Genomic DNA, 25,243 nt, shown 5'->3' on the forward strand with positions numbered 1-25,243 from the left:
GAAGATTGTTTTTCTTCTTCAGGAAGTGTGAGGGTGGAAGGAGTTACACAATCAACATTCATGGGGATCCTGGGGAGCTTGTCAACAGTTTCAGGTTTCTTGCCTTTCAGGTTCTGAGATGGCAGACAACAAGGCCATTTTTACACCCTGCAATACATCTTGGATCTTGGGTGACTTGAAAACATTATCCAAGACGAATGTAAATGATTAAATTAATTTATACCGATTTGTGTATTAATCTGTGTTTTAATTGATATCAGGTGTAAACGGGACACATGAGTCCCATCCTCAACCATCGTCATCTACTTCTTGTGTTATTGGACATAGGCGTAAGAAATTAAACACATTTATTAATTTCTACCTATGCAATAGTGTCCTTACAGTATCACTGTTTGAGGGACAATATCCTAGCCCAATACTGAAAAGATGTCTGCCCTGCCCCCGACAGTCATTAACTTATTGCACCCCTAAAGCCGGGGACAATGAATAAATCAACAAATGAAACTCTAAACCCAATCATATCACAAATAAGGTCTCACGGTCAATTCAAAATATGCAGCCAAAACTGCTTGTAACTGTATCTCACACTTAGACGATGGATGAGTTTTGCATATTAAAAGGTGAGAACATGCATAGACATTATCTCCACCCATGAGCATTAAGTGTCACCAAATATCTGTAAAGTGCTGGCTCCAGACACTTCTTCTGTTATGCAGATCACGACCATCAGTTCCTATTGCTCATGCTGAGAGGTCACCCGGTCATCTGTCCCCTGTGGAGGAAATTCACCAATAAAATTTAAGTCAGACCACTCAATGGTAAAAAAATTATAAAATGTATTTGTCTGAAACCGTGATCCAGGGTAGTCTCTCTTACAACTGAAACATATCTCAGAGAGCAACAAAATGAGCAAAGCAAAACAGAATTATTATATCATTATCATAAGGCCTCTTACTTCCATATATGTGCATTTTTCTGGCTTATCTTCATACACATTGGTCTTCCTCAACATCCCATAATATGCCCACCTGATATATATACATATTTTTTAATTGGAAGCATTTTATCTGACTCATAGACACTCTCCATGACCTTGACTGCAGAAAGAGGCATTATTCACAAGTTGCTTCTCACAGCATTTGTAGATTAACTTAAAACTTCAGGAAAAGAGAGAGCGAGAGAGAGAGAGAGAGAGAGAGAGAGAGAGAGAGAGAGAGAGAGAGAGAGAGAGAGAGAGAGGCAATATATCTCAGTGTGTGACAGAAAAAGGGGGTCAGTGCTCAATTATCTGAGGCCTTGTATTTGAGTGTCTCAGATAATGTACATCTCCATTCACCAGTCAAAATCTAACCCTTTATACTGCATAACTTCTGCTGAGCAGCACCCTGCTTGAAACATTTCAGGTCATCCCCTTTCATTTTAAGGCCTTAGACAGTTAACAGTCTTTTTTATTACTTTGTCCTCCTTCCCTAATCCTTCTGTTAGAAACAAATACATAAAATAAAAATACTGGTTTACACACACACATATATGTAAAAAAAAAAATATATATATATATATATATATATATTTCATGATTAAAAGAAACTCATGTAAGATTTACAAAACTAATCATGTATAAGTAGTGATATTGATTGAATACACATAGGAAAATAATATTTATCTTACACTTCTCAATAAAACATTTAAAAGAAGAAAATTCGGTTTTGCAAGCAAGTTTTCCAGTTATGTCACCACACTTTATCATCAGCCTCATTGCCTAGAAATTCAATTATCTTTGTGTGTGTGTGTGTGTGTGTGTGTGTGTGTGTGTGTGTGTGTGTGTGTGTGTGTGTGTGTGTGTGTGTGTGTGTGTGTGTGAGAGAGAGAGCGCATACAGTACTTCATGTGCATGCCTATAGCAGCTTTAAGCTAAAGTAGGCTATAAGAGAATATGAATAATGTTAAGAAATACTTTGAATTTGGGTTTGTTTAGCTATTTAATGTGACCATTCAATAAAACAATCCATAAATAATTGTCTTACAAATAAAGTTGCAATCATTGACTAATTATTCAGATGATATGGGTTATAGTCCATAGTAGAAATTAACCAGTCTGTGCGCAAAAATGCTACCAAGAGTAACACAAATGCCCTAACGGTCAAATGTGAATTCATAGTGATTCTCTCTGTTTTTTACCTGCTGCATGTTTCACAATTTTAATAATTTTATTGCATCTGATTTGTTAGTGCCTTGGCTATCAGATGGGGCCTTTCTTTATTTGCTTTCTCAGAGGTGAATATTGTTGAATGTGGAGCTAACAGAGCTGTTCAGTTTGTAGTTCTAAGAGAATTAGCTTTTCTAGACATGGGTACCATCAAAAAAAATCGTATTGGTTTTAAAAATGTCAAATTTGGAATTATAAGTAAAAAAAGTTAGCATTATTTAAAGAGGCTTTCACATGCTGTTCTTCGACTTCTACATAAATTACATACTTTTGCATTTCGCATACTGTGCATAGTGTGCAAATTAAAAAAAAAAATCTTTTTTTTTTTTTTAAACTGATAGACTAGTTTATTTTGTATTATTTTAACGTTTTTAAGGTTAGAAGAAAATGCTATTTAAAATTCACCATTCCACAAAGCCCGCCTTTTTTCCCCAGCGGAGAGGCGTGTCTTGCTGCAGGAGAGAACATTGCGTCATGACGACAGTCGTTTAAAAAAAAAGGCCCTTTCCTTTCTGAACAGTTGAGTCGACACGGCGGTCTAACGGTGAGATATGTCAGGAATGGAGCAGCTTTGCAAACTTTTCGTTGGCGGTCTGAACGTCCAAACAACAAATGATGGCCTCCGCGCTCATTTTGAACAGTACGGGGCACTTACGGACTGCGTGGTGGTCCAAAACGATCAACTTCAGCGGTCCCGTTGTTTCGGCTTCGTAACTTACTCCTCAGCAGAGGAGGCCGATGCAGCAATGGCCGCTAGGCCACATGTTGTAGACGGTAAAAACGTGGAGCTGAAGAGAGCCGTGGCGCGGGAAGACGCAGGGAAGCCCGAAGCTCTAGCAAAAGTCAAGAAAATATTCGTCGGGGGCCTGAAAGAGAACATCGAAGAGAACGACCTCACTGATTATTTCTCGCAGTTCGGCATGATCGAGAAAGCCGAAGTCATCACTGACAAAGACACCGGCAAGAAGCGCGGGTTCGGCTTTGTTCACTTCGAAGATAACGACTCGGCCGACAAAGCCGTCGTGCTCAAGTTCCACATGATCAACGGAAACAAAGTGGAGGTTAAGAAGGCGCTCACGAAACAAGAGATCCAGGCCGCCGGTGGAGCCCGGGGCGGCAGGGGGAGAGGAGGAGGAAGAGGAATGGGGCGGAATCAAAATGGCTTCGGTGGCGGGAGAGGAGGATACGGCAGCTACGGTGGCGGCTATGGCGGAGGCTACGGCAGCAGTGATGGCGGCTACGGCGGTGGCTATGGAAGCGGAGCCTACGGAGGAGGTTACGGGGCTGGATATGGAGGAGGCTACAGCGATCAGATGGGAGGCTATGGCGGTGGTAACGGCTACAGTGACTTTGGCAGCGGATACGGCCAACAGTCCTCCGGCTACGGGCCCATGAAGAGTGGAAGCACGTACGCCGGAAGGAGCGGAGCCCCGTACCCCCGCGGCGGCGGCGGCGGTCCTGGTTACGGCAGGGGTGGCTACGCTGGCTACTAAAGCAGGTTGGGAAAAGACTCGGAAAGCTGTCCCCCTAGGTTCTCTCGGTTTCCACATTGGGCTCATTCACCTGGCGGACACTGTGAAAGCATACCTTAAAGACCTCAGTTCTTAACAGGTAGGAAGAAGATCTCTTCCCAGAAACCTGACTTGCTCGACCAGCTTTAGTTGTAGGACATGTCCTATCATATATCTATATATCATTTATTTCCCACGTTTTAGGACATGCAGCAAGTTGGCCCTGGTTTTCTTATTTTCCTTTTTTTTTTTTATTTTTTTTTTAACAAATACGATTTGTTCGTAACCCATTCGTTTTTAAATTCTTTTTTCTTTATTTTTTTCAACACTGGCGATATGTTGTCAATGCATTCTCAGTAGACCTGTTTTCTATATAAATTGTTGCTTAGCAGTGTCATGGGGGATTAACGCATGCAGTTTTGAGTTTGTGTTCGTCTTTGTAAAACCCACCACGAGTTTTTCCAATCTAGTTTATCATGATGGGATAGAGTAGACTACGTTATTTCTTTTATTTTGTAAACTAAATCAGAAACGCACTCATGAAGTTCAGTTCAACGCTGTATGAGCATAATTACTTCAAACATTCTCTTGTGTATTGTATATTATGTCTTCAGATCAATCCAGTATTGTTAAACATTGATATGCAAATGTATGTTACTTTTTAAATAAAAGTTTCACAGCTTAATTATCCTTTTCAGACGGCGTTTTGGCTGATAGACTTTAATGGGTTTCCACCACACCTGAGATAATCATTAAAGCATATATGCATTACTTCTACTTGACAAAATTAACTTAATACTGCCCCACATTCAGTGATATACAAGTATATATATATATATAGTGTTTATGGTTTATTTACTCTTGATTCCCACATATAGGTGTTCTTTCAGTTATTCCAGTACTTCAAAATAGCTGTATAGCAGTTTGTTTGCACAGGGAACCTGTTCAGTACCTGGGTTCGATTGTGATAGGACTGAAATATCTCATTAGGATATCATCCTGCGATCTAGGTATGTAATCAACCTGTCTTCACTACGTGTTGGTCAAGTATTTAAATTTTTCATAAATGGACTATTTATTCCATAAGTTGTTTAATTAGTCTCCATCCATAAGTCAAGTGGACTTTACAAGAGCTGGTGCGATGGAATATGGGTCTGTGTAACACCGCGGCTTATTAGGACCTTGACTTTTTTTCTTTCTCTCTTATAACTTTCTAAATCTTTGTTTTGTTATATGTCTAACGTGTTCTCTTTTCTTCCTCCCCAGGCGACCTTGGATGCTGGACTCTGCCCACATCAACTGTGGCCATGGAGTTTGGTTATCTGCATGATCCACTGAGTTTTATTTTAATAATGAAGGACTGATGAAACCTGGGATCTTTTTTTAAATCTTTTATAATTTAAGTATTTGTGTGTACTTTTTAATAAAAAAAACTTTGAAATGATCACATGTTTTTTGTGTGTATTATGATGTGGTTTGAAATGGGTTTAATTCTAATGGGTGAATCTGTAGGGATGAAGAAGATTGAGGATTAATTAGAGATGGATTTGTGCATATGTGCACATACAAACTGATGGTCCAATAGAGTAGCCAGGAGAAGTTAAAGCATCTTTTAAATTAGGGATGTGTAAAACATGCAAACGGCTCTTTTTACTGCAGTGCAATTAGTATTGAGTGCTTGTCCATTGTGATGTTGATGCATGCACTCAGTGCAGTTTAGAATTATTCACACATGGTGGAACAAGAAGGTAATTTTTGTATGGACTTTTTGCACTGCGAGTAAAACAAGTGTATCCTGTCACTTGCAAATACATGGTGAAACGGCAATAATAATCAAATCTTAGTACTTTAATTACTAATTTGATAATGTTTTGTCAAAGTCAAACATGCACAAATGCAGTTTACAAGCAATAGCAGTACCCAATCATGTGTTAGTATCTGATGTGCTTGGTTAATATTGGATAGCGATTTTAGTTCATTTAAAGTTATCTAACATGCTGTATTTCCGGAGTGAGACTGACTCGTGATTATTTTACTACTCCCTAGATTAAAATTACTGAAACTCACTTGTTAAGTGTTATTGGTACAGTAGTTCTGCTCATCAAGATGAGTATGAACTGTCATCATAAGGTACCCTGGCCACAAGCCTGAACAATTATTCCAATTTTTAAAAACAGGCTGAACTAAGATGGGATTTGAAAAAGTTAAAAGGATTTAAAAGTTAATAGTTTGTATGTATATGCGTATATATAGTAAAAAAAAAAGGGGGATTTAAAGTTTATAGTTATATTGTATACTTGGTTTTGCCTGATTTCATAGTGAATGGAAATTCATCATGGGGTGCCTTTTCTACTCATTTGTGATGACTATATGAATTTAAATTAATTAAAAAATGAATATATATATATATATATTTTATTAATTTAAATCCATATAGTTATCACAAATGAGTAGAAAAGGCTATATATTAATATATATAAATATATACATAATTACATTCCTTGAAATGGTCTATACTTTATAGAAATGTCCATGGCCTGAAAGTCACACTTTTGAAATTCTTTGATATTTCCAGGACCATGTGAATCCTGGATTCAGAATAGAACTACAATTTTGTTTACACGTATCAACTTAATCTTTCCAAATTCAATAAGGTTTCTAAACTCACAACTAATGTGTTCACAAATTGGCATTGATCCTTTTAATTTCAGTCCGCAATTCAACATGTTAATTGATAGGACGGGGTTGGTTTAAGTGATTTACTTTGTAGCCAATCAGAAACAACTACGCATGTGTTGACGCGCACAAAAGGAAACGCCTCCACAACGCATTTCAAAAGCATTGACTTCTTTCTTCCGCTGCATGTGATCTCCGTCAGTAGTGCGTCCATTGTAAGAAAATGACTAACCAGCTTTGTAAACTATTTGTTGGCGGTCTGAACGTCCAAACAACCGATGAAGGCTTGCGGGCACATTTTGAACAATATGGACAGCTGACCGACTGCGTGGTGGTGATGAACCAGCCACTGCAGCGCTCCCGGTGCTTCGGCTTCGTAACGTACTCGAGCGTTGAGGAAGCAGACGCCGCCATGGCTGCTAGGCCTCATGTCGTGGACGGCAACAACGTGGATCTGAAGCGCGCGGTGGCCCGGGAAGACGCTGGTAGACCAGAAGCGCTAGCCAAGGTCAAGAAAATATTTGTCGGGGGATTGAAAGACGACATCGAGGATGAACACCTCCAAGATTATTTCTCCCAGTTCGGTGCCATCGAGAAAGCTCAGGTCATCACCGACAAAGACACTGGGAAAAAGCGAGGCTTCGGCTTTGTTTACTTCGAAGACAACGATTCTGCCGATAAAGCCGTCGTGATGAAGTTCCACAGTATCATCGGACACAAGGTGGAGGTGAAGAAGGCGCTCACCAAGCAGGAGATGCAAGCTACCGGCGGTCGCGGCGGAAGGGGAGGCCGAGGAATGGGCCGGGGAAGCGGCTATGGCGGCGGAAGAGGTGGTTACTATGGCGACTATGGCTATCAGAACGGCGGATACGGTACCGACACCAGCTACGAAAGCCAAAGTGCTTACGGAGGAGGCTACAGTGACCAGATGAGCAGCGGATACGGCAACGGGAATGGCTACAGTGACTTCGGCGAGGGTTATGGACAGCAGGCTTCTGGTTACGGTGCCATGAAAGCAGGCTACTTTTCCGGCAGGAGCAGTGGGCCGTACCCACGCGGAGGTGGAGGAGGAGGAGGTGGTGGAGGATATGGAAGAGGTGGCTATGGTGGATATTAGAAGCACTAATGTGACTCTAAGCTGTACGTCTTTTCTTTTTTTTTTTTTAAACGTAAACTGTGTGGACACTGGACTTTCAAAACAATTTGTTTGGTATTGGGTTTAAATTAGAGAATTGCTCTGTGCCATTACCAGTACCAACAGACACGCGTTGTTTTCCTTTGTTTAGATTTAGCCTAAGTGGTCCTGTTTACCCAAGTCAAGCCTGTACAACACCATGCGGGCTTCTGTATGATCTGTTCTAGGTTTATTGCCTGTCCATCGGTAAAGATGAAACTCAGGGGTAATGAAATTTAAGCAGCTCACTTTCATTTACATGACCTCTTTCCTTTTGGTTTTTAAGTGTAATTTAAGTTGTTTTAATGCCATTACACCGTTCCTATTGTACAACTTTTTTTTTTAAGTATATTTAATTTGATCCAACAATGGCCATATAAGCCTTTTAACCATTAAAAAAATCTTTTTCATAAACTTTGTTTGGTCTTGTCTCCCATTCTTGATGCCATGTGACTTTTTTTTTTTTTTTTTTGTCTTTATAAGCTGCTGGGCAAACATTCCTTCAAATATTTTTGGCTACCAACTCTTAAAACTTTAATGAATTTAACAAGATATCTAGTCTTAACACTTTTCAAACATGTGATTTGTGAGCTTTCATTTATAGTAAGTACTAGTTTAAAAGTTTGGGGCCTGCAAAATTTAATATACTTTTATTAAGTGATTGACCTAAATAGACAATTCATTTATAACAACGTCAAATTCTTTATTTCAGATTCTCAAAGAATCTTGGAGAAAAAAAGGGTATTACAGTTTGCACAAAAATATTAAGCATCACAACTTTTCCAACATTGACAAATTAAGCACCAAGTCAGCATATTAAAATTTCTTTAGGATCATGTGACATTGAATGTGTAAAGGATGCTGGAAATTCAGGGTTTCTACCACCTGAATAAAAGTAAATAAGAACATTTATTTTACATTGTAGTAATTAACAACAGTTTTAATGTGTCCATTGATTTTGGAACTGACATTTGGGTGGTGGACATCACTTTTTTTTATTATTTTTTTTATAATGTCGCTACTCTTAAAATAGTCAAATATCAGATTAATACATCTGAATCACCACTATCTCATTAAAAGCTGGTATTTAGAGATCAAGGTTGACTGACAACCAAACATACTGATATACAGCATCAATCTCTTAATTTATTCCCCCTTAGATCAGGGATGGGGAACTGGCCTTAATGTATGTCTTTAAAAAAAAAAATAGCATTTTTATTATGGTAATACAATTTGGAAGAAATATTTTTTGAATAAGCCGTTTTAAATGGTTGTAAACTCTGAGGTTGATAATGAGAACCCCCAAAATAGGACATCTGTACATTTGTTTGTTGCAAATTTACAGACAATGCAATTGAGATGGTTTACATTTGCTTGTTGAGGTAGGCTAATATTGCTTGTCAGCTGACACTAAAGTTCCCCATTTGTATTAGCATAATTGCACAAGTTTTATAGTTAATAAAATCTTTAAAAACAAATTACATGAATTATACATTGATTTCCCTTAATAAAAAGTAAATTGAGTAAGATGGTGTAAAAGGTGTGGATTAGTGATCAGGCCCCTTGGTATGAAGGAGAAAAAGTGTTGGGCCTCGTCACTATCGAAGTTACCCATCCCTGCCTTAGATGAAGGAAGCTACTGAGGATGAATGTATAATTTTTGAGATACAATGCAATATGACAATATTCTTAATCAATGAAGCGGTTGAGTAAATGCCAAGTAGGGAAGAACAGAATTTCTGCAGTAATTATATGATACTACTAACACTAAAAGTTTGTCAACACAGTAAGTGGTCAAATGTCAATCATATATCTTAGAATATGTATGAATCAAAAGAATGAATTTATTGTTAAGAGGAAAAACCCCTTGAGATGTGACATCTCGTTTTTGAGGGGACCTCAGGAAAACATACTTCACATACATACATACATACTAACAAAATAAAGACAAATCAAAACAAAGACAAAAGAGTTGTTCACTTTAAGATTTTGAAGAATTAATAATCTCAATATATGTTTTTATGAAAAGTGACAGGTTTATTAATAAGTATATTGACAATGTCAATACATATATTAAGAAATGCTCTATTAACCACACAAAGACGCAAATTCATATTTTAAATGTATTCAAGGTCTATGCTCAAGTGTGAGCAAACTGCATATCCAATTTTATTTGACAAATATTGAGAAAGCACTACCCACTACAATTGAAAGCAACTCTCTGAATTAAACTTTATAAAAATGTAAGATCAAAGCAATAGTGTTTTACTATAGACAGATTTAATTAGACTTTTAGCTATTATAAATCATCAAGCCTTCATCTGACCGTGTTCCAATCAAACAATAATACCTGTGAAAATGGGGTACAACAATGTAAAGTTCAAGACACAGCCTGATGAATGTTGCTGTATTGTGTCTTAATCACTAGTGACTAATGACCCCAGTGATATAACAAACCAAGTATACACCTCTTGTTACAAAATGCTAGATATGTAGATGTTAGAAGAATAGTCCAAAAAATGTGCGTTTTTTTTATTGTTTGGATTGGAACATAATCTTGTGAAGTGGCATGAACACTTGATTAGCGTAATGTTACTAGCTCCTCTGAGGACGTCGGGTGGATGGCAATGGTTCTGTCAAAGTCTGCTTTAGTAGCCCCCATGTTAACAGCCACAGCAAAACCCTGAAGCATCTCATCACAGCCAAAACCCTGCATATGGAGACCAACCACCTAAAAAAGAAAGAGGCTCAGAAGTGACTTAATGAAAATGACTTATTGTAACAGCAAAATATTGTTCAAATACAACTAAATAATGATCCTTCGTGATATTTCATACTCATTTATGATCGATGGACTGATCACACCCTCACCTTTTCGTCTTTGCCAGCACACACCAACTTCATGATGCACTTACTCTTTCGAGTGGTGATGGCGTAATACATGGGGGTGAAAGAAGTGGTATAAACCTTCACATTGTCCTTTCCCCAGGTCTTGATTGCTTCATCTACAAAACATGACATTATTAAATAATCCATTAAATAATATTAACAGATACAGCTTCTGATTTAAATACTGTATTATTAAAGTACCCCTATTATGCTATTTTAAAGGTTCCTAATGTTGTTTTGGAGGTTTCCTATAATAGATTTACATGTATCAAAGATAAAAAATAAAAAAAAACTTAATTTTTCTCATAATATACATTGCACATCACCTAATTTCTCAAGAAGTCTGAAAACGGTTTGTTCGAAGATTTAGTCTAAACCCCACCTTTCCGAGAGCCCACTCTGCTCTGATTGGTCAGATGGCCGAGTCTGTTGTGATTGGCCTACCGCTCACACCACACGTTGGAAACGAAACGGCCATTACCATATCTGTATTTCACGTCTGGAGGCTTTCTCAGCGCTTGTTTGATATTCAAGTGATATGAACAGTAACGATGGCGTTGGTTTTTCCATATCAACTCCAGAGTGAGTCCTGATCCTTTTGAAGTGCATGCAAAGTGGATTTGGAAAACATTTGTGGAAAACAGCGTCTTCTCGACATGTCAACCACAAGAAACCAAACTCTTTCAGGCCTCAGCAACAACTACAGTGTTTGAAGGCGGGTCAAAGTAGATGTTGTTCGAGGGCAGCCAATGAAGAACCATAGGCTGGCATTATGCAAATTTGTTACATTGTTACATAGGTATGTAACAGACAATAACTTTATTTTTCATGCACCTTTATCTTTAAAAATATATTACAAACTGCACGAAAGGTAATAATCCAAAAAGCATAATGGGGCACTTTAAATGATGAAATGAACAAACTAAGATTAATAAAAGCTTTAGAATTATTTTTCATTGTTAGGTCATGTTAACTAATGCAGTTACCTAATGTTAACAAATTAAACTTTTTTGTAAAGCGTTATCAATAAAATATAAATATTAGATGAAAAACATAAACTTAAAAAAAAAAAATTATGGTAAATGAGAAATGTCCCCTTGGTAACTAACTGAAATAAAATAAGTTTAAGTTGTTAAGTACTAACATTACTAAAACTGAAATAAAAATCAATTAAAGCTATATTCATATAAAAAAACTAATTCAAATTACAAAAGTACAATACAATTACTAAGAAATGAAAACTGAAAATATATACAAACAAAAGATATTTCAAAATAATTAGTTTTATAATAGTATATAAATAATACTAAAACAACACTAGCTACATGCAAAGTCTGATGAAAAAAAATCTCAAGATACTATGAGAAAGCATTATTTGTACATCAGATCACCTTCAGTTAGTCCTACTGTGCCGATAGGTGGGTGGCTGAACACAACAGTAGGGATATTATTATAATCGATTTTGGAGTCTGCTTTGCCCTCAAATAGTCGGTGAGCAAGCTTTCTGCCAGCAGCAATAGCAACTATCCACACAAAAAAGAAAAACAACAACAGCTTATTAGTATAAACTGAATATACATTCCCATCAAACAGATGCTAAAGAATTAAAGTTGGGGGGCCCTGCAATGTAACCCCCAACATAAAAACCACAAAACACCCGGAAGATGTTAATGCATGTAGGAGGAAATTCTATTTAAAGATGTGATCCTGAAACCGTACCAGGTGTAAGAAGAGCTTTTCCACAAACATCCCCAACTGCATAGATGCCTGGACGAGTGGTGTTCTGGAACTCATCCACCACGATATGTCCCCTTTCATCAAGCTTCACACCCTGAATAACAATACACCCTCTGTTATTCATACTTTATCAAGTTATGCAGTGCAAAAATAAAGCCTACAATACCATCTATCTAGTGTGGCTACTGCGGTTTAAAGGAATCCTCTCTGGGTTTATTTGAACTTTATCGACAGAATCTCTGACATGTTTCAATGATCCTTCAGATTGTAAAAAGTAAGAATGGTGTGTACACTACATGGCAATGCATTCCAGAGGGTTTAAAAGGAGAAATGTACAGCTTGTAATATTGTTATGTATTAGTAACTTAATTCCTGTGAGCAGAACTTTAATCACACAAGTCTCATGTTAACATGTATTATGTTTAAATTCACAGTGCAAACGAAGTAGGAACAGATCTTGTGTTATATATACTGTGACGTAAATCCGAGTGAAACGGATTATTGAAAAACAATTACAAGGTCAAAAAAAAAAGAAAAAGAAAAGAAATATGCATGAAGGAATCATATTGATAACAATAACATCAATAAAATGGATTTAGAAAATAGATAAGGTGAATTTCCATTTCTTACCAACTTCAAGTTTTGTCGCTATACTTTCAAAATAATATGTATTCTAAAAGTTTACCCCAGTGCGATGCCATTCACCATAGGCTTCCATTGTAAGTGCTCTACTGTAAAAAATTACTTTAGCTTGTTATTAAGTGAGGTTTTTTATTTTAACTAATATTTTACCAATCAATTACATTTATACTTATACTAAAAGAAATAGTAATAATATCAACCAAATTGAAATAAAGTTTTACTATTTGACTGAGGTTGAGGCCAGCGGTTTTGGGTTCCCTGCCAATAGCCCAGAGCAGACAGTCCACCTCATGGATGGTGTCCAACTTCTCCTGTGCATCCTTGACATCAGGGTCTTTTGTCACAAGCGTAACAGTGAGGCCCATGTCAGTCTTCTGCACTGACTTCACCTGTAACAATGTCAGAATATTTTGATAAATTGACATACGATATAGTTTGGGGGAAAATCATAACTAAAAATCTGCCAAACAAACTGATACATCAGTCTGGAAAGCCAGCTACATATTACATTACCTAATACTACTCAGTACTAGTTACCTGAGTATTTTTCCGTAAGTCAATACCATGATTTTGCAATTCTTTTGTGCAATTTGAGCTTATCAAGGCATCGAAGTTCCTCAGCACCTTGAAACAAAAGAACACAGTCATTGCTTACTTTGGAATATACATGACAGTAGCATTTATCCAGGTGACAATAAATAGGGCTCTTACCCCTCCTTGTCGGATGATGATGGAAGTTTTGGACCCCAGAGTGGAAAGGATACCAGCCATCTCCACAGCAATATATCCTGCCCCAACTATGACACTACGTCTAGGTGGATACAGTGATCGGTTATTTTATGATAAGCTAAGAAAACATAATAATATAAGTAGAAATTGGCAATCAATCACTTACTTAGGGCAAGATTCAAGTTCAAAGAATCCATCACTGGTAATGCCTAAACTGGCTCCTGCAATAACATTGAAATTTACAACATGCAGATGTTGTCAAAAAAGTGACAAAAATAAGTTAAATCACTTTAAAGGATAGTTCACCCAAAAATAAAACTTTCGTCATCACTTACTCACCCTCACCAAGTTTTTCAAAACCTGTATGAATTTCTTTCTTTTGCTGAATACAAAAGAGAAGATATTTTGAAGAATGTTGGTAATCAAACAGTTGACATTAACCATTGACTTCCATAGTAGGAAAGCAATAATATGGAAGTCAACTGTCTGGTTACCAACTTTCTTTTAAATATCTTCAAGAAAGAATTAAATATTAATTTGGCTGAACTATCCCTATGAACTATGAATCATTAACAGCAAGTGCAAATAAGGATGGCATTGAGAAGTAAAGCAGAAGGAAGTATATTTTTCAAAATGAACAAACATAAGCCCACCTGGCACATCATCCTCACTGACAGTGGATGGGTGACCGCCAGTGGAGATTAAGATATGGGTGCCTGTGTATTTCCTTCCATTGACTTCAACGGTAGGTTCAGGGTCATCTGTGAACCTTGCATAGCCATGAATGGACTCAATTTTGGCCTATGAACAACCACAAACAACATCTCAGTCACATCAATACCAATTCTAAACGTTTAAAGAGGCCATTTCATGCATTTTCATAACGCTATTTTTTTTTTCCCTCGAGGTCTGCTTAGTACAGCATTTGCATTAAAAAATAATAATTTTTCACCCTGTCTCTGAAACTCAAACGGGACTATTTTGCTGTAATGCCTTTAAGATTTCTAAGTAAAGCTTTCATAGTACAAGTGCTATAAAGAACAAGATTCCACAAATCATTCACATTCAATTTGCTGACTGAAAAGTAACATAACACAGCCTACCTTGTCAAGGTTGCTCAGGTAAATCTGATTCAGGCGACTTACGTAAGCATCCCTTTTGCGTTTAATGAGTCTGAAAATACACACACCCAAAGAAGTGACATTTATTAATTTATCTTTCATATCACTAGAAATCCTGATAGCTGAACTCTCTACAGCATAACTCATCTCTACTCAAACAAATTACTCCACCTCATGCTTTTGTCTGACAAGATCACCCAAAGCTGTACTGACATTACCACAAAAGGGAAGCAAAACAAATACTGAAAGCTGTAACGAATCAGAGCGAGCAGGAACTTGACTATCCTCAACTATCGCAATAGTAAAAAATCCTTTTTGTGACAAGAATGACTTCTTCCAGAAAGAATATCCTCTACGGCAAGCCATCATTACATGTATCCCTTAAAACTAGTGTCTATACTGATGTTACTAGAACTTTTTTTTAATTACTCTTAACAAATATAACTAATTACAAGTAAAACTAGATTAAGTACCACCAACAATTTAAATACATACTAGTCAGAAGATATCTGAAATACAGATTTCCATAGAATTTAATGACAAATTTTGTTTTCAGAAACAATATCACTTACTTGTTACTTTTGGGAATGTGACTACAAAAGAATAATTACTATTATGTTATGAACAGGGTTCAAAATTAACATATGTCAACCCTTTAAATGAACCAACCATGGCAGGTAACTCATATAAACTCACCAGCCAATTTGGCGGGTTATGACTCATAAATTATGTCCTCCCAACTAGGAGTCACCAACATTAGCAAACCAATGCATAAAGAGGGTCGCACACTGGATGACATATCAAATTGTAAATGCATTGTTTTCTATGAGTGCATGCACAGTGGCGGCACCACTTAATATCTGTCAGCGACACCCAACTATAACTGTGGAGAATGTTCAAAATCCTGCCATGCCACTCACTTAGGCCCCATCCACACTACTGTGTTTTAGTTTAGAAACGGAGAATTAAAACGAATACGATCTCCATCCACACCAGCGTTTTAGCTGCGTATTAGAATTGATCTCCGTCCACATTAAAACGACTGAAAACGCGGATCACGTGACCATTCACCAACACTGGGCATGCGCGTGCCAGTGTAAACAGGAACGGCTGCCGAATCCGGGAAGGATACGCCATGACTGATGACACCCAATCATAGAGCCGAGCGTGGCCTCTGCGTCATCGTTTCTAAAGTCCTCCGTTTTGACCCGTCTTCACTAAAACGCCCTCCGGAGATTCAAAACGCAAAACGTGGTCGGCAGCGTTTCTAAACTTCTCCGTTTTAGGTCTTCGTTTTTGCCGTTTTAGTCTGGACGGGGGGTGCAAACGTAGCAAAAGGTCTCCGTTTCTAAACGAAAACGCAGTAGTGTGGATGGGGCCTTAGTTTTACTGTGCTTTTATTTTCCCTGCCAAAATGTTCACTAGCCTCACAAATAAATAAATAAAAAGTTTTGTTGTTTTTTTTGACCCATGTAAAATTGTTTTCTAATAAATAAACCAAAATATTTTTCATTTTCACAATTCTCGATTGATTCTAATTTCGATACCACAGCAAAAACAGCCAAACTATTAGGGCCATAGTTCAAGCATTATTGAAGACAAGTGAGTATTCAGTTATAAAATAAGAACAAATAAACAAATTACAAGCAACAGCTCAAAAAAATACAACATAACAAAGATACAAATGAATTTTGTTTGATTAACATTAATGACCCAGATGACAGCAGGAATATTAGGCTGCTGTCACTTTGAGAACGAATACACGGATCCAATATATGATGTTTTATAAACAAAGTTCGGGAGGAGCACGTTCAAATAATCAATCCAATCTACTCGTCATCAAACAATTATGTCTACCCTAATCAGCATGACAAGAAGTATATATATATCCACTCTGTCAACTCACCTAACATTCCTTGACAGTTTTCCAGCATCCCTCCACCACCCCGACTCCTCACTCTTGGCTCAATCTTTTACAGCCAGGAATACGGGGGGAGTACTCTGGGTTCGGGCCGAATACCGAGCCCGGAGCCCTCTCCTCGGACAGCACGCCAAATACGCATTTATTCTATCTGACTTAGCCTATTTGTAAGTGTGAACTAGTGAAACTGTTACACATGTATTTTGTTTCTCATCTGTTTACATTCAGGTAAGATAGATAGATAGATTGTTTTATTTAATGCCATGTCAGCATCTAAGGATATTTTCATCGCAAAAATTAAATTACAAAAATACAAATATCATATAAATACAATAAAACCAAGCAAACAAACACAAGTCATATTATTAAAAAAATAATAATTAACATATGATAAAAAATCCAAAACTTTTTCAGGCATAATCTTACTAAATAAGTCCTTAAGTGAAATAACTTCATAAAAGAGCATTCTACTTGTATTATACCCAGGACAGTCCAATAAAATATGTTTAACAGAGAGGGGAATCTTACAAAACATGCATAAAGTTGGGTCTTCACCTTTAAGCAAAAAAGCACGAGTCAGACTTATACGACATCTGGTGAATACCACTTGATCAGATCTAGTTTTAAGAGTGATTAAAAGTAGCTTATTATTCTTGCATGTGTTCCACTCCTCTTGCCACTTATCTAATATACGTATTGATAATAGGTCTGATATCTGAGGGAGGAATGTAGGCTATGTACTGACAGCGGCAAATGTCATTTCACTAGGTATACAGTAGTTTACAAAAAAATACTAAAAATTATTAAATACAGAAATTACATTTGAACACAAAAATGCTAGTTTTTTAAATATTTTAAAAGAATGGCTTGCCATAACCCTAAACCTAACCCTATACTCAACAACCTATCCACAAAAACCAAACAACCCAGAAGAAAACCCAAAGAAAGTATCTAACTTACTGCCAGCTGAAATGTGCTTTTGCTCCCTCAAATCCATAGTCTTCATGATCATGGATATACTCTGCATGAGTGGATGTATTCCACATAACCTGGAGGCATGCAAAATGACACAATTATTTATGAACATTAGCCTATTTATGAACAGTTCTGCTTGGATCAGCCAATCAATTAAGAGTAATGATAAAAGTAAAATATACCTTTTTAGGAACACAACCAACATTCACCTGCAGCAGAGAAGAGAAGTTTAATTGCCAACGTCAATAATATCAGCAGACAAAAAAATGCACAGGTGCTGGACTAAACCATTACACAATAAAGAGCTGGATCTGGATTCTTCCCAAACACCTCTCTGTTCATGTGACGGATCCAGCGACCAATTGCTGTAAATAACTCGTCTAAAGAACACATCTATGACTCTAAGGAAAATGTGGTGTTGCAGGAGCAGGATGGTCTTTACTCACGCAGGTACCTCCGAGTTTGTGACTTTCGATCACGGCTGCGGTGGCACCGAGTTCAGCCGCCCGCCGCGCACTGGCCAGCCCTCCGGACCCTCCGCCAATCACCAGAAAATCAAAGCGCGTGACGGATTCAGAGGCCATGCTGCGACTGATGAGTCTACGAGAAGATGACAGCGATCGTCCAAGAGTAAGAAAAGACGCTCGCAGTCGAGACAACGGGCTTAATATCTCCATAAGCAGGAAGCCAACACCCCGGCCAATGCAGTAACGTTGCTAGTTGAACTAATGGGAGGGACGTAAAAGCCAATGCTTAGTCATTGTGAATTGACACAATAGTGTGTAAATCCCAGAAGCAAGTCTGGACAATAGTCATAGTTACCCATGCTTATTACTGTCCTTCACTGTCAATCCCGTGTGCTCAACTTACTTTGAACTCACTTTTAAATACGACAGATAACAGTCTGGTTTATTTGAAAAGGGGAACTATTTCGTAAATTCACAATGACATGAGAATTCAGCCCACTAAACCAACTCACCGACGAAATGCAGCCGTTACATATGTACTTGTAGCGGAAACCCTTTTGCAGTACATTCTAATTAACAAAGTGTCGTTGCTTAGATGTGTTGAGTTATAAACTCTTTAGGAGTGTATCTTTGCTGCCCATCTTCGTATTTATATGGTTTTAACAGAATGCGTCGATGTAAACTGAAGTCAGAATGACGCCGTCGCCGAGCTAAACTGAGCATGCGCGTTTCAACACGCAGCGCCACTGTACAGAAGCACATGACAACAACGGCGTTATATTATTACACTGGAAGGAATGATAATGAATATTGTTTGCTGTGTATGCGGTCATATTGTTCAAAAGTTTGGGGTCAATATACTTGTATTCAGCAAGGAAGGACGCATTAAATGTATCCAGGGACGTCACTAGGATTGGAGGACAGGGGCTTAGCCCCCAGGGTATTTGTAACTTGCATTTATAGAAAATCTTACAGTGAATTTGAGTAAAAAACAACTATGTATGTTTAGCTGTATTTGTCTCTTCAACCCCGTTATCATCTTCAAGCTGTTACCCTAGTCTCAACCCCGTCACACCTACATTTTTATTAATTATTTTTTTAAGTTTATGTTCATGTTTGTTGAACTTAGTCAGAAATGTTCAGAGCAATCATAAGAATACTGATTTTAGTTCAAAGTCTGAAGTTAAGCCACATCTTTGATCAAAAATGATAGGGTTGCTGTCACAAAAAGTGCCCATTTCAGCCGCTTTAGTATAGCATAAGTGTAAAATTATATGTAAATTTTATGGTGCATGGTACAATTTCTGGTAAGCTACGCTTTTTTATTATTTCAATTAAATTCAATGATTGTGATTTGATTTAATATTGACTCATTTGGATAAATATTTGGTACTCAAGATAGGCGTACATTTTTCTCAAGAAAAAAACAACTCACCTAAAGCTGTAAACAGACATCCCTATCAGCTGGTAGTATTATTTAAGGTTCAAAATAACTCAAATTAAATATAATGCGTTTTTTTTTTAAATTATAATAACAACAACAACAACTTTATTTAATGATATAAGTTAAAATATAATAAATATGTAATATAGAACACATATTTAGCAAAATACTCTCTATAGCTCTTTTTTTCTTGCCAACTACGTGCTATAGCCTATATTATGTTCATATGGCTTTCCTGAGGTAAATGTGACATAACGTTAATTGTTCTCCAGCTATGTTATTGACCTCTTCACGCTGATAAAAAACACTGATTGATCGATATTATGTATGAGGAATATACATTTCGGTAAGTTGTATACTATATCTTTCAACAGTGTTCGTGTTTTTTTTACTATTAGCTTGTAGAGATGATCGGTTCACGTGCGCTAGGGATCTGTCACGTAACATTTACAAACGCCAAAACGGTATTTATTGTTTGAATTTCGTAATAAAATGGACAGAATCTGAGAGTTGAGATTCTTTGATATCATAAAGTAACCTCTGTCTAGTCTGTTGGCCTCCATGTCCTCTTTGCTTCGCCATTTTTTTGTGCGTGAGAAAATGGATGTGTGGCGTGCCGCGTGAGAGCGTGTGAAAAGTGTCAATTGCCTGTATCTCACGGTGAATGCGTGAGAGTTGGCACTTCTGTCCAACTTCCGACTTTTCGGCTATTTTTTGTAGCTGGATATATATCATTTGTTGCGTCTAAATATGAATGAGGATACGGTTATTGATAAATCGAATTGTTATTGTTGTTCTTATTATCATTTTGGGGTAGCTTCAGCCCCCCTAAAATAGGCCTAACGACGTCCCTGAATGTATCTAAGGTGACAATAATGAACTACACAACACGTTAAAATTGTTCTTTTGAGCTTTCTATTCATTAAACAATCCTTAAATACAATGATAAGAAATGTTTCTTGAGCAGCAAATCAGCATATTATAATGATTTCTGAAGGATCATGTGACAGAAAACTTGAGTAATGATGCTGAAAATTCAGCTTTGCATCACCCTTATATTTTAAAATATATTGAAATAGAAAAGTTACTTCACAATATTACTTTTTTTTAAACTGTATTTTTAATCAAATAAATGCAGTCTTGGTGAGCAAAACTTTTCAAAAACATTTAAAAAATCTTCCCAGCCCCAGACTTTTGTATGGTAGCAAAGGGACTTTGACAGTAATGTACAGCACATTGAGTAAAATGGTAAATTTACTCAGATTTCTGCATTGACGATTCACATTGAAAAAGTATTGTCCACCAGCTATTTTAATGAAATTTGTTAAACTTCAGAAATCGTTACATGGCAGATAACAGACTAATCATAATAGAAAATGTAATTTTCATCATTAGTATAAATAAATAAAAAAATCATTAGTACACCAAAACAAAAAGTAAAAATAGAAAAATAAATCTCTATAAACTGCATTAAAACTTGCTAATTTGTGCCTTCTCATAAAAAACAACAACTTTGCAGTAGACTCCCCTGTCATTCAAATATTCCTGATGACTGTTACAAATGAGAGGATAATCTCAAGTGATGCATCACATCAGGGTGCTTTATTAATAAACAAGCTACTAAATTGAATCATGTTGATTAAGTGTACAGGTATTGCAACAAGTCAGAAACCCATTTTTCCCATAAATATTTTCTTTATTGATGAATTTATCAGAAACAAGAAGTTACACAAGGACACATCTTCAGCAGGGCGATTTCACTGGTCATTCTCATAGTCTGCGGGGTTCTTTCTTTTGCCCTGTTCATGTACATGATTTCCCCATGTGTAGGTCAGGTACATCAGAATCATGGCTGTAAATAGAGATGCAGGTTTGTAGAGAAGTTTAAGCACACAGTGTTTGCTTTAATCTATAGCTAGAATAGTATAGCCTATTTTATTTATATATATATATATATACAAAAGTCTTAGGCACGTTGGTATTTTCACCCAGAAAAATGGTTAAGCCAGTTATTTATATCTTTTGCTGTAGTGTGTCATTAGGAAATATCAGTTTACATTTCCAAACATTCCTTTTTTTGAAAGTATCCTCACTTTACAATATTTTTACACAAGCGTCTAAAACTTTTCACAGTAATGTAGCTTTGCAGGAAGGTTTCTTCAAGCGTCTTGGAGACATTGCCACAGTTTTTCAGGATTTAGTCTGTCTCAGTTTTTTCTGTTTCTTCATGTAATCCCAGACAGTCTCGATGATGCTGAGATCAGGGGCCGCATTCACAAAAAAAGAAACTCTTAAATTTAATGGGCATGTTAGTCCTAATTTTAAAACTCCTACATTTTTGCCCTAAGAGTATTTTACAAAGCATTTTAGCACTAAAACTAGCTCCTAAATCTGTGAAACGTTAGGAGTAGTCAAGAGAACTCCAAAGTCACTAAGACCGAATCACAAACAATCCTAATGGCTGTACCAGGCAATCTGCCCAAAGACACTGTACACCATTGAGGCAATAGCAATAGAGCCTTGGGTGCTGAACCTTTTCTTCATAAATGCAATACATATTTTGATTTATAGATTTTAATCTACGATAAAACACCAAAAATAAAACCTACATAAATAAATAGTCAGATTTCCTGTGGCAGAGATTTCCATTGTTTTCACGATTTCACACTTACAAATGATAGAATAAAGTAAAGGAGTAAAATAAGCGTATCTGGCGTGCTGTCTGAGGGGACGCTCCTAGCTCGGAATTTAGCCCAAACCCAGAGTACTCCCCCGTATCCCCAGCCGAGAGTGAGAAACGGGGTGGCGGTCACTGGCGGAAGGATGCAGAAAACCGTCGAGGTACTAGGTGAGTCGGCTCTTGGCTGAGTATACCTCCTCTTGAGCTGATCATATAGACTGTTTGAACGTGCTCCTCCTGAACTTTGTTTATAAAACATCATTTGTCGCTTGAATTCTGCAATCTCTCGAGATGCAGACATGTAAGAGGCTGACAATTAGCTGAACACATACTAGTTTAATTACCTCTCTATTCCTCAGTAAAAGTTGACCTCAGCAACTTTGTGAATAGGTTTTAAGAGAAAACTCTTAACTAAGAACTTTTACTGCCATTTAGGAGAACTCTTAGTGGTAAGATAAAATGTTGTGTGAATACGGCCCCAGATCTCTGTGTGAATCATACCAGCTGTTGTCAGACTCATCGTGCATACAAAAATCTCACTGGATTATTACAATTAATGGCAAAAGGAATGTTTGGAAATGTAAACTGATATTTCCTACAGACGAACTACAGCAAAAGATATAAATAACTGGCTTAAAACCATTTTTTGGGGGTGAAAATACTAACTAATATATATATATATATATATATATATATATATATATATATATATATATATATACACATATATATACACACAGACACATTTTTAATGCCTGTGCATTGCTTAATTTTGGCCCAAAATGACTTACGTGGTGCAACCTTGAATACAGATGATTTGAATCTTCTCCACACATTTGGGATTCCCTTGGAAAAGTAGTTTGGGAAAGCCCTCTGCTCAAAGGGGGAAATACTGTAGGTGATCACATGCCTTATCTTGGCCAAATCTCCGAAGTGACGACCCATTGTGCCAAGAAAGCTGATCTAAGGGAAATGAAATCAAGGTTCAATTTAGTACATTTAAAATAAAATAAGCATGTCAATAATTTACTTGATTTGAATAAATTAACTGCTGTATATAAAATAAACTGCATTTTAAAAAGAAAACAGTTAATTTAAATTAACTGATGGGATGATGTTTTATGTATTTTAATATTTTATGCATGCATTTTAAATATAGTATTGCTAATTCAATTAATTAATTATAACACGTTTATAAGCATCTATTGTAATAACGGGTATAGTCGATTCTTTGTTGTATCTATATATAAAATTCACTATGGTGGGGGTGGAATTGGATATTGTACTAAAAGACGTTCTTTGAATCAGGATAATTTACTCAGAGTAACGGATTGATACATTCAATATTACGCTGATAAACAAGACTCAAGCGTAACTTGTACATCATGTGGCAAAGCTCACAGATAAGAATTAATATAGTAACTTAAATTCATATAGATTATATGGTTACTTTATTACCATTAGCCTAATTGACGGGGAGTGCAGAGAAAACTCACTGAACATTTTAGTCACATTTATAAGCGTTACGTGGCTAGGCTAGCAGTTTTCTGTAAGACCTTGCTTGACATTCAACTCAATCGCACCGTCTCTGGTTTACACACACATTAATACACCCAAACATACATTACATCGCTTAATTAAGATAATGTCGTTATCTTTTAACTCACTATAGTCAAAATACAAGGCAAGAAAATATTTTTCTGCTCACCAACCTTACGGCTCCTAACACCCTTGTCCTGCTGTGGATTCTACAACTTCCGCCTGCAACCGCAAGTCATATCCGTTTCCTCTTGATTTCACGCTTTCTTATTGGTGCTCTGCTGTACTGGTTCCTGGCTATCGAGACACGTGAAGGTCAGCTGCGTACTGGGACATTGTATACAGTGGTCGGATATCACCATTAAGTTATTTTGTGTAGCGTTTCCTATTCTTCTCCCCAATGGATAATCAAGGAGTCACGGCAGACCCTCAACTGCAGCAGTTTATCGAGATCGAGTCTCAAAAGCAGAGGTTTCAGCAGCTAGTTCATCAGATGACAGAAGTGTGCTGGGTGAGTGTGTTTCTGTCCTACTGGGCTGCGGAATGCATCCTCTTTATGAGGCTGTACTGTACATATACAGAGAGACTGTCTGCACAGTATATCCTGTCCTAGCATGTATGATCTGTGGATTTGGAAGATGTTTCATTATGTAGTTCAAGCAATTCATTTAAGGTGCTGCCCTCTTTAGTCGCGGAGCTTGTGACCCTTTGGGGTTCTTCTCGGTACGATTCCCATCCCAGCTCTCACCAAATCTGAATTCATTTGAACAAATATTGAGTAAATACAATACAATACAACTGTACTGACAAATGATTATTATTTAAAGTAGCCGTTTTGTTTTTTTGTTTTAAATGTAATTTATTCATGTGATGTCAAAGCTGAATTTTCAGCATCGTTTCTCCAGTCTTTAGTGTCAGATTATATATATATAATTATTAGATGAATAGATAATTCAAAAGAACAGCATTTATTTGAAATAAAAATATTATGTAACAATATAAAGGTCTTTGCTGTCTTACTGCATCATTGCTGAATTAATAAATTTATTAATTTCTATATATATTTACTTAACTTTTGAACAGTAGTATATTTATTTTTATATTAATTGCTAATTAAGAGCTGTATATCTTGTTCATGCAATATGTATACATACATACACACACAAATTCATCAGTTGTGGGGTTTTTTTGGAGCTCATAGTGTGTTTGTCTTTGCAGGAGAAGTGCATGGATAAGCCTGGCCCAAAGCTCGACTCCAGGACAGAGGTGTGTTTTGTAAACTGCGTGGAACGATTCATCGATACAAGTCAATTCATCCTCAACAGACTAGAGCAAACTCAGAGGAGTAGAGGAACATTCTCAGAGACCATGACAGACTAGTAGAACTTCAGCCACTTATTGAGGATTCGTCATGCCAACAAAAACTGTGAGGCAACCGCTATATACAGGATTCAGTTAATTTCTCAAAGACAAAAGTGCCTCTTTTTGCTCTATTATTTTGAAGGCCATGTGTTCGAAATCAAATGGATGCA

General features: G+C 36.9%; 5 protein-coding genes across 8 annotated transcripts; 3 read left to right on the forward strand and 2 right to left on the reverse strand.

Annotated features, from left to right (window-relative positions):
• Positions 1 to 2,672: 2,672 nt before the first annotated feature.
• Positions 2,673 to 5,161, forward strand: hnrnpa0b (heterogeneous nuclear ribonucleoprotein A0b). The gene is made up of 2 exons (XM_079893453.1): positions 2,673 to 4,727; positions 4,984 to 5,161. The coding sequence occupies exon 1, from the start codon at positions 2,758 to 2,760 to the stop codon at positions 3,697 to 3,699; it is 942 nt and encodes a 313-aa protein (XP_079749579.1). The 5' UTR covers positions 2,673 to 2,757; the 3' UTR covers positions 3,700 to 4,727; positions 4,984 to 5,161.
• A 1,361-nt stretch (positions 5,162 to 6,522) lies between these two features.
• On the forward strand, positions 6,523 to 7,535 carry hnrnpa0l (heterogeneous nuclear ribonucleoprotein A0, like). The gene has a single exon (XM_079893454.1). The coding sequence runs from the start codon at positions 6,617 to 6,619 to the stop codon at positions 7,508 to 7,510; it is 894 nt and encodes a 297-aa protein (XP_079749580.1). The 5' UTR covers positions 6,523 to 6,616; the 3' UTR covers positions 7,511 to 7,535.
• Positions 7,536 to 7,540: 5 nt separating this feature from the next.
• Positions 7,541 to 18,793, reverse strand: gsr (glutathione reductase). 3 transcript variants are annotated; one of them, XM_079893447.1, is made up of 14 exons: positions 18,561 to 18,793; positions 18,028 to 18,181; positions 17,764 to 17,790; positions 17,567 to 17,655; positions 14,668 to 14,737; positions 14,218 to 14,365; positions 13,731 to 13,785; positions 13,547 to 13,646; positions 13,373 to 13,459; positions 13,057 to 13,224; positions 12,176 to 12,287; positions 11,848 to 11,979; positions 10,439 to 10,572; positions 7,541 to 10,298 (listed from the first exon to the last, which is right to left on the reverse strand). In XM_079893447.1, the coding sequence occupies exons 1-14, from the start codon at positions 18,614 to 18,616 to the stop codon at positions 10,149 to 10,151; spliced, it is 1,482 nt and encodes a 493-aa protein (XP_079749573.1). In that variant the 5' UTR covers positions 18,617 to 18,793; the 3' UTR covers positions 7,541 to 10,148. The 3 variants fall into 3 exon arrangements, with proteins under 3 accessions (XP_079749573.1, XP_079749572.1, XP_079749574.1); XM_079893446.1 differs by having other exon boundaries at positions 18,028 to 18,297; positions 18,561 to 18,627; XM_079893448.1 differs by lacking the exon at positions 18,561 to 18,793 and having other exon boundaries at positions 17,876 to 18,058.
• Positions 18,794 to 21,072: 2,279 nt separating this feature from the next.
• uqcrq (ubiquinol-cytochrome c reductase, complex III subunit VII) lies at positions 21,073 to 24,020 on the reverse strand. 2 transcript variants are annotated; one of them, XM_079893456.1, is made up of 3 exons: positions 23,885 to 24,020; positions 22,964 to 23,135; positions 21,073 to 21,344 (listed from the first exon to the last, which is right to left on the reverse strand). In XM_079893456.1, exons 2-3 carry the CDS (start codon positions 23,115 to 23,117, stop codon positions 21,250 to 21,252), a joined length of 249 nt encoding a protein of 82 aa, XP_079749582.1. In that variant the 5' UTR covers positions 23,118 to 23,135; positions 23,885 to 24,020; the 3' UTR covers positions 21,073 to 21,249. The 2 variants fall into 2 exon arrangements, with proteins under 2 accessions (XP_079749582.1, XP_079749583.1); XM_079893457.1 differs by having other exon boundaries at positions 23,881 to 23,964.
• An 82-nt stretch (positions 24,021 to 24,102) lies between these two features.
• timm8a (translocase of inner mitochondrial membrane 8 homolog A (yeast)) lies at positions 24,103 to 25,239 on the forward strand. Its single transcript, XM_079893455.1, has 2 exons — positions 24,103 to 24,222; positions 24,930 to 25,239. The coding sequence occupies exons 1-2, from the start codon at positions 24,112 to 24,114 to the stop codon at positions 25,089 to 25,091; spliced, it is 273 nt and encodes a 90-aa protein (XP_079749581.1). The 5' UTR covers positions 24,103 to 24,111; the 3' UTR covers positions 25,092 to 25,239.
• The last annotated feature ends 4 nt before the right edge of the window (positions 25,240 to 25,243 follow it).

The sequence above is a fragment of the Squalius cephalus genome (assembly GCF_949319135.1).
Source record: "Squalius cephalus genome assembly, chromosome: 14".
Taxonomy (NCBI): Eukaryota; Metazoa; Chordata; class Actinopteri; order Cypriniformes; family Leuciscidae; genus Squalius; species Squalius cephalus.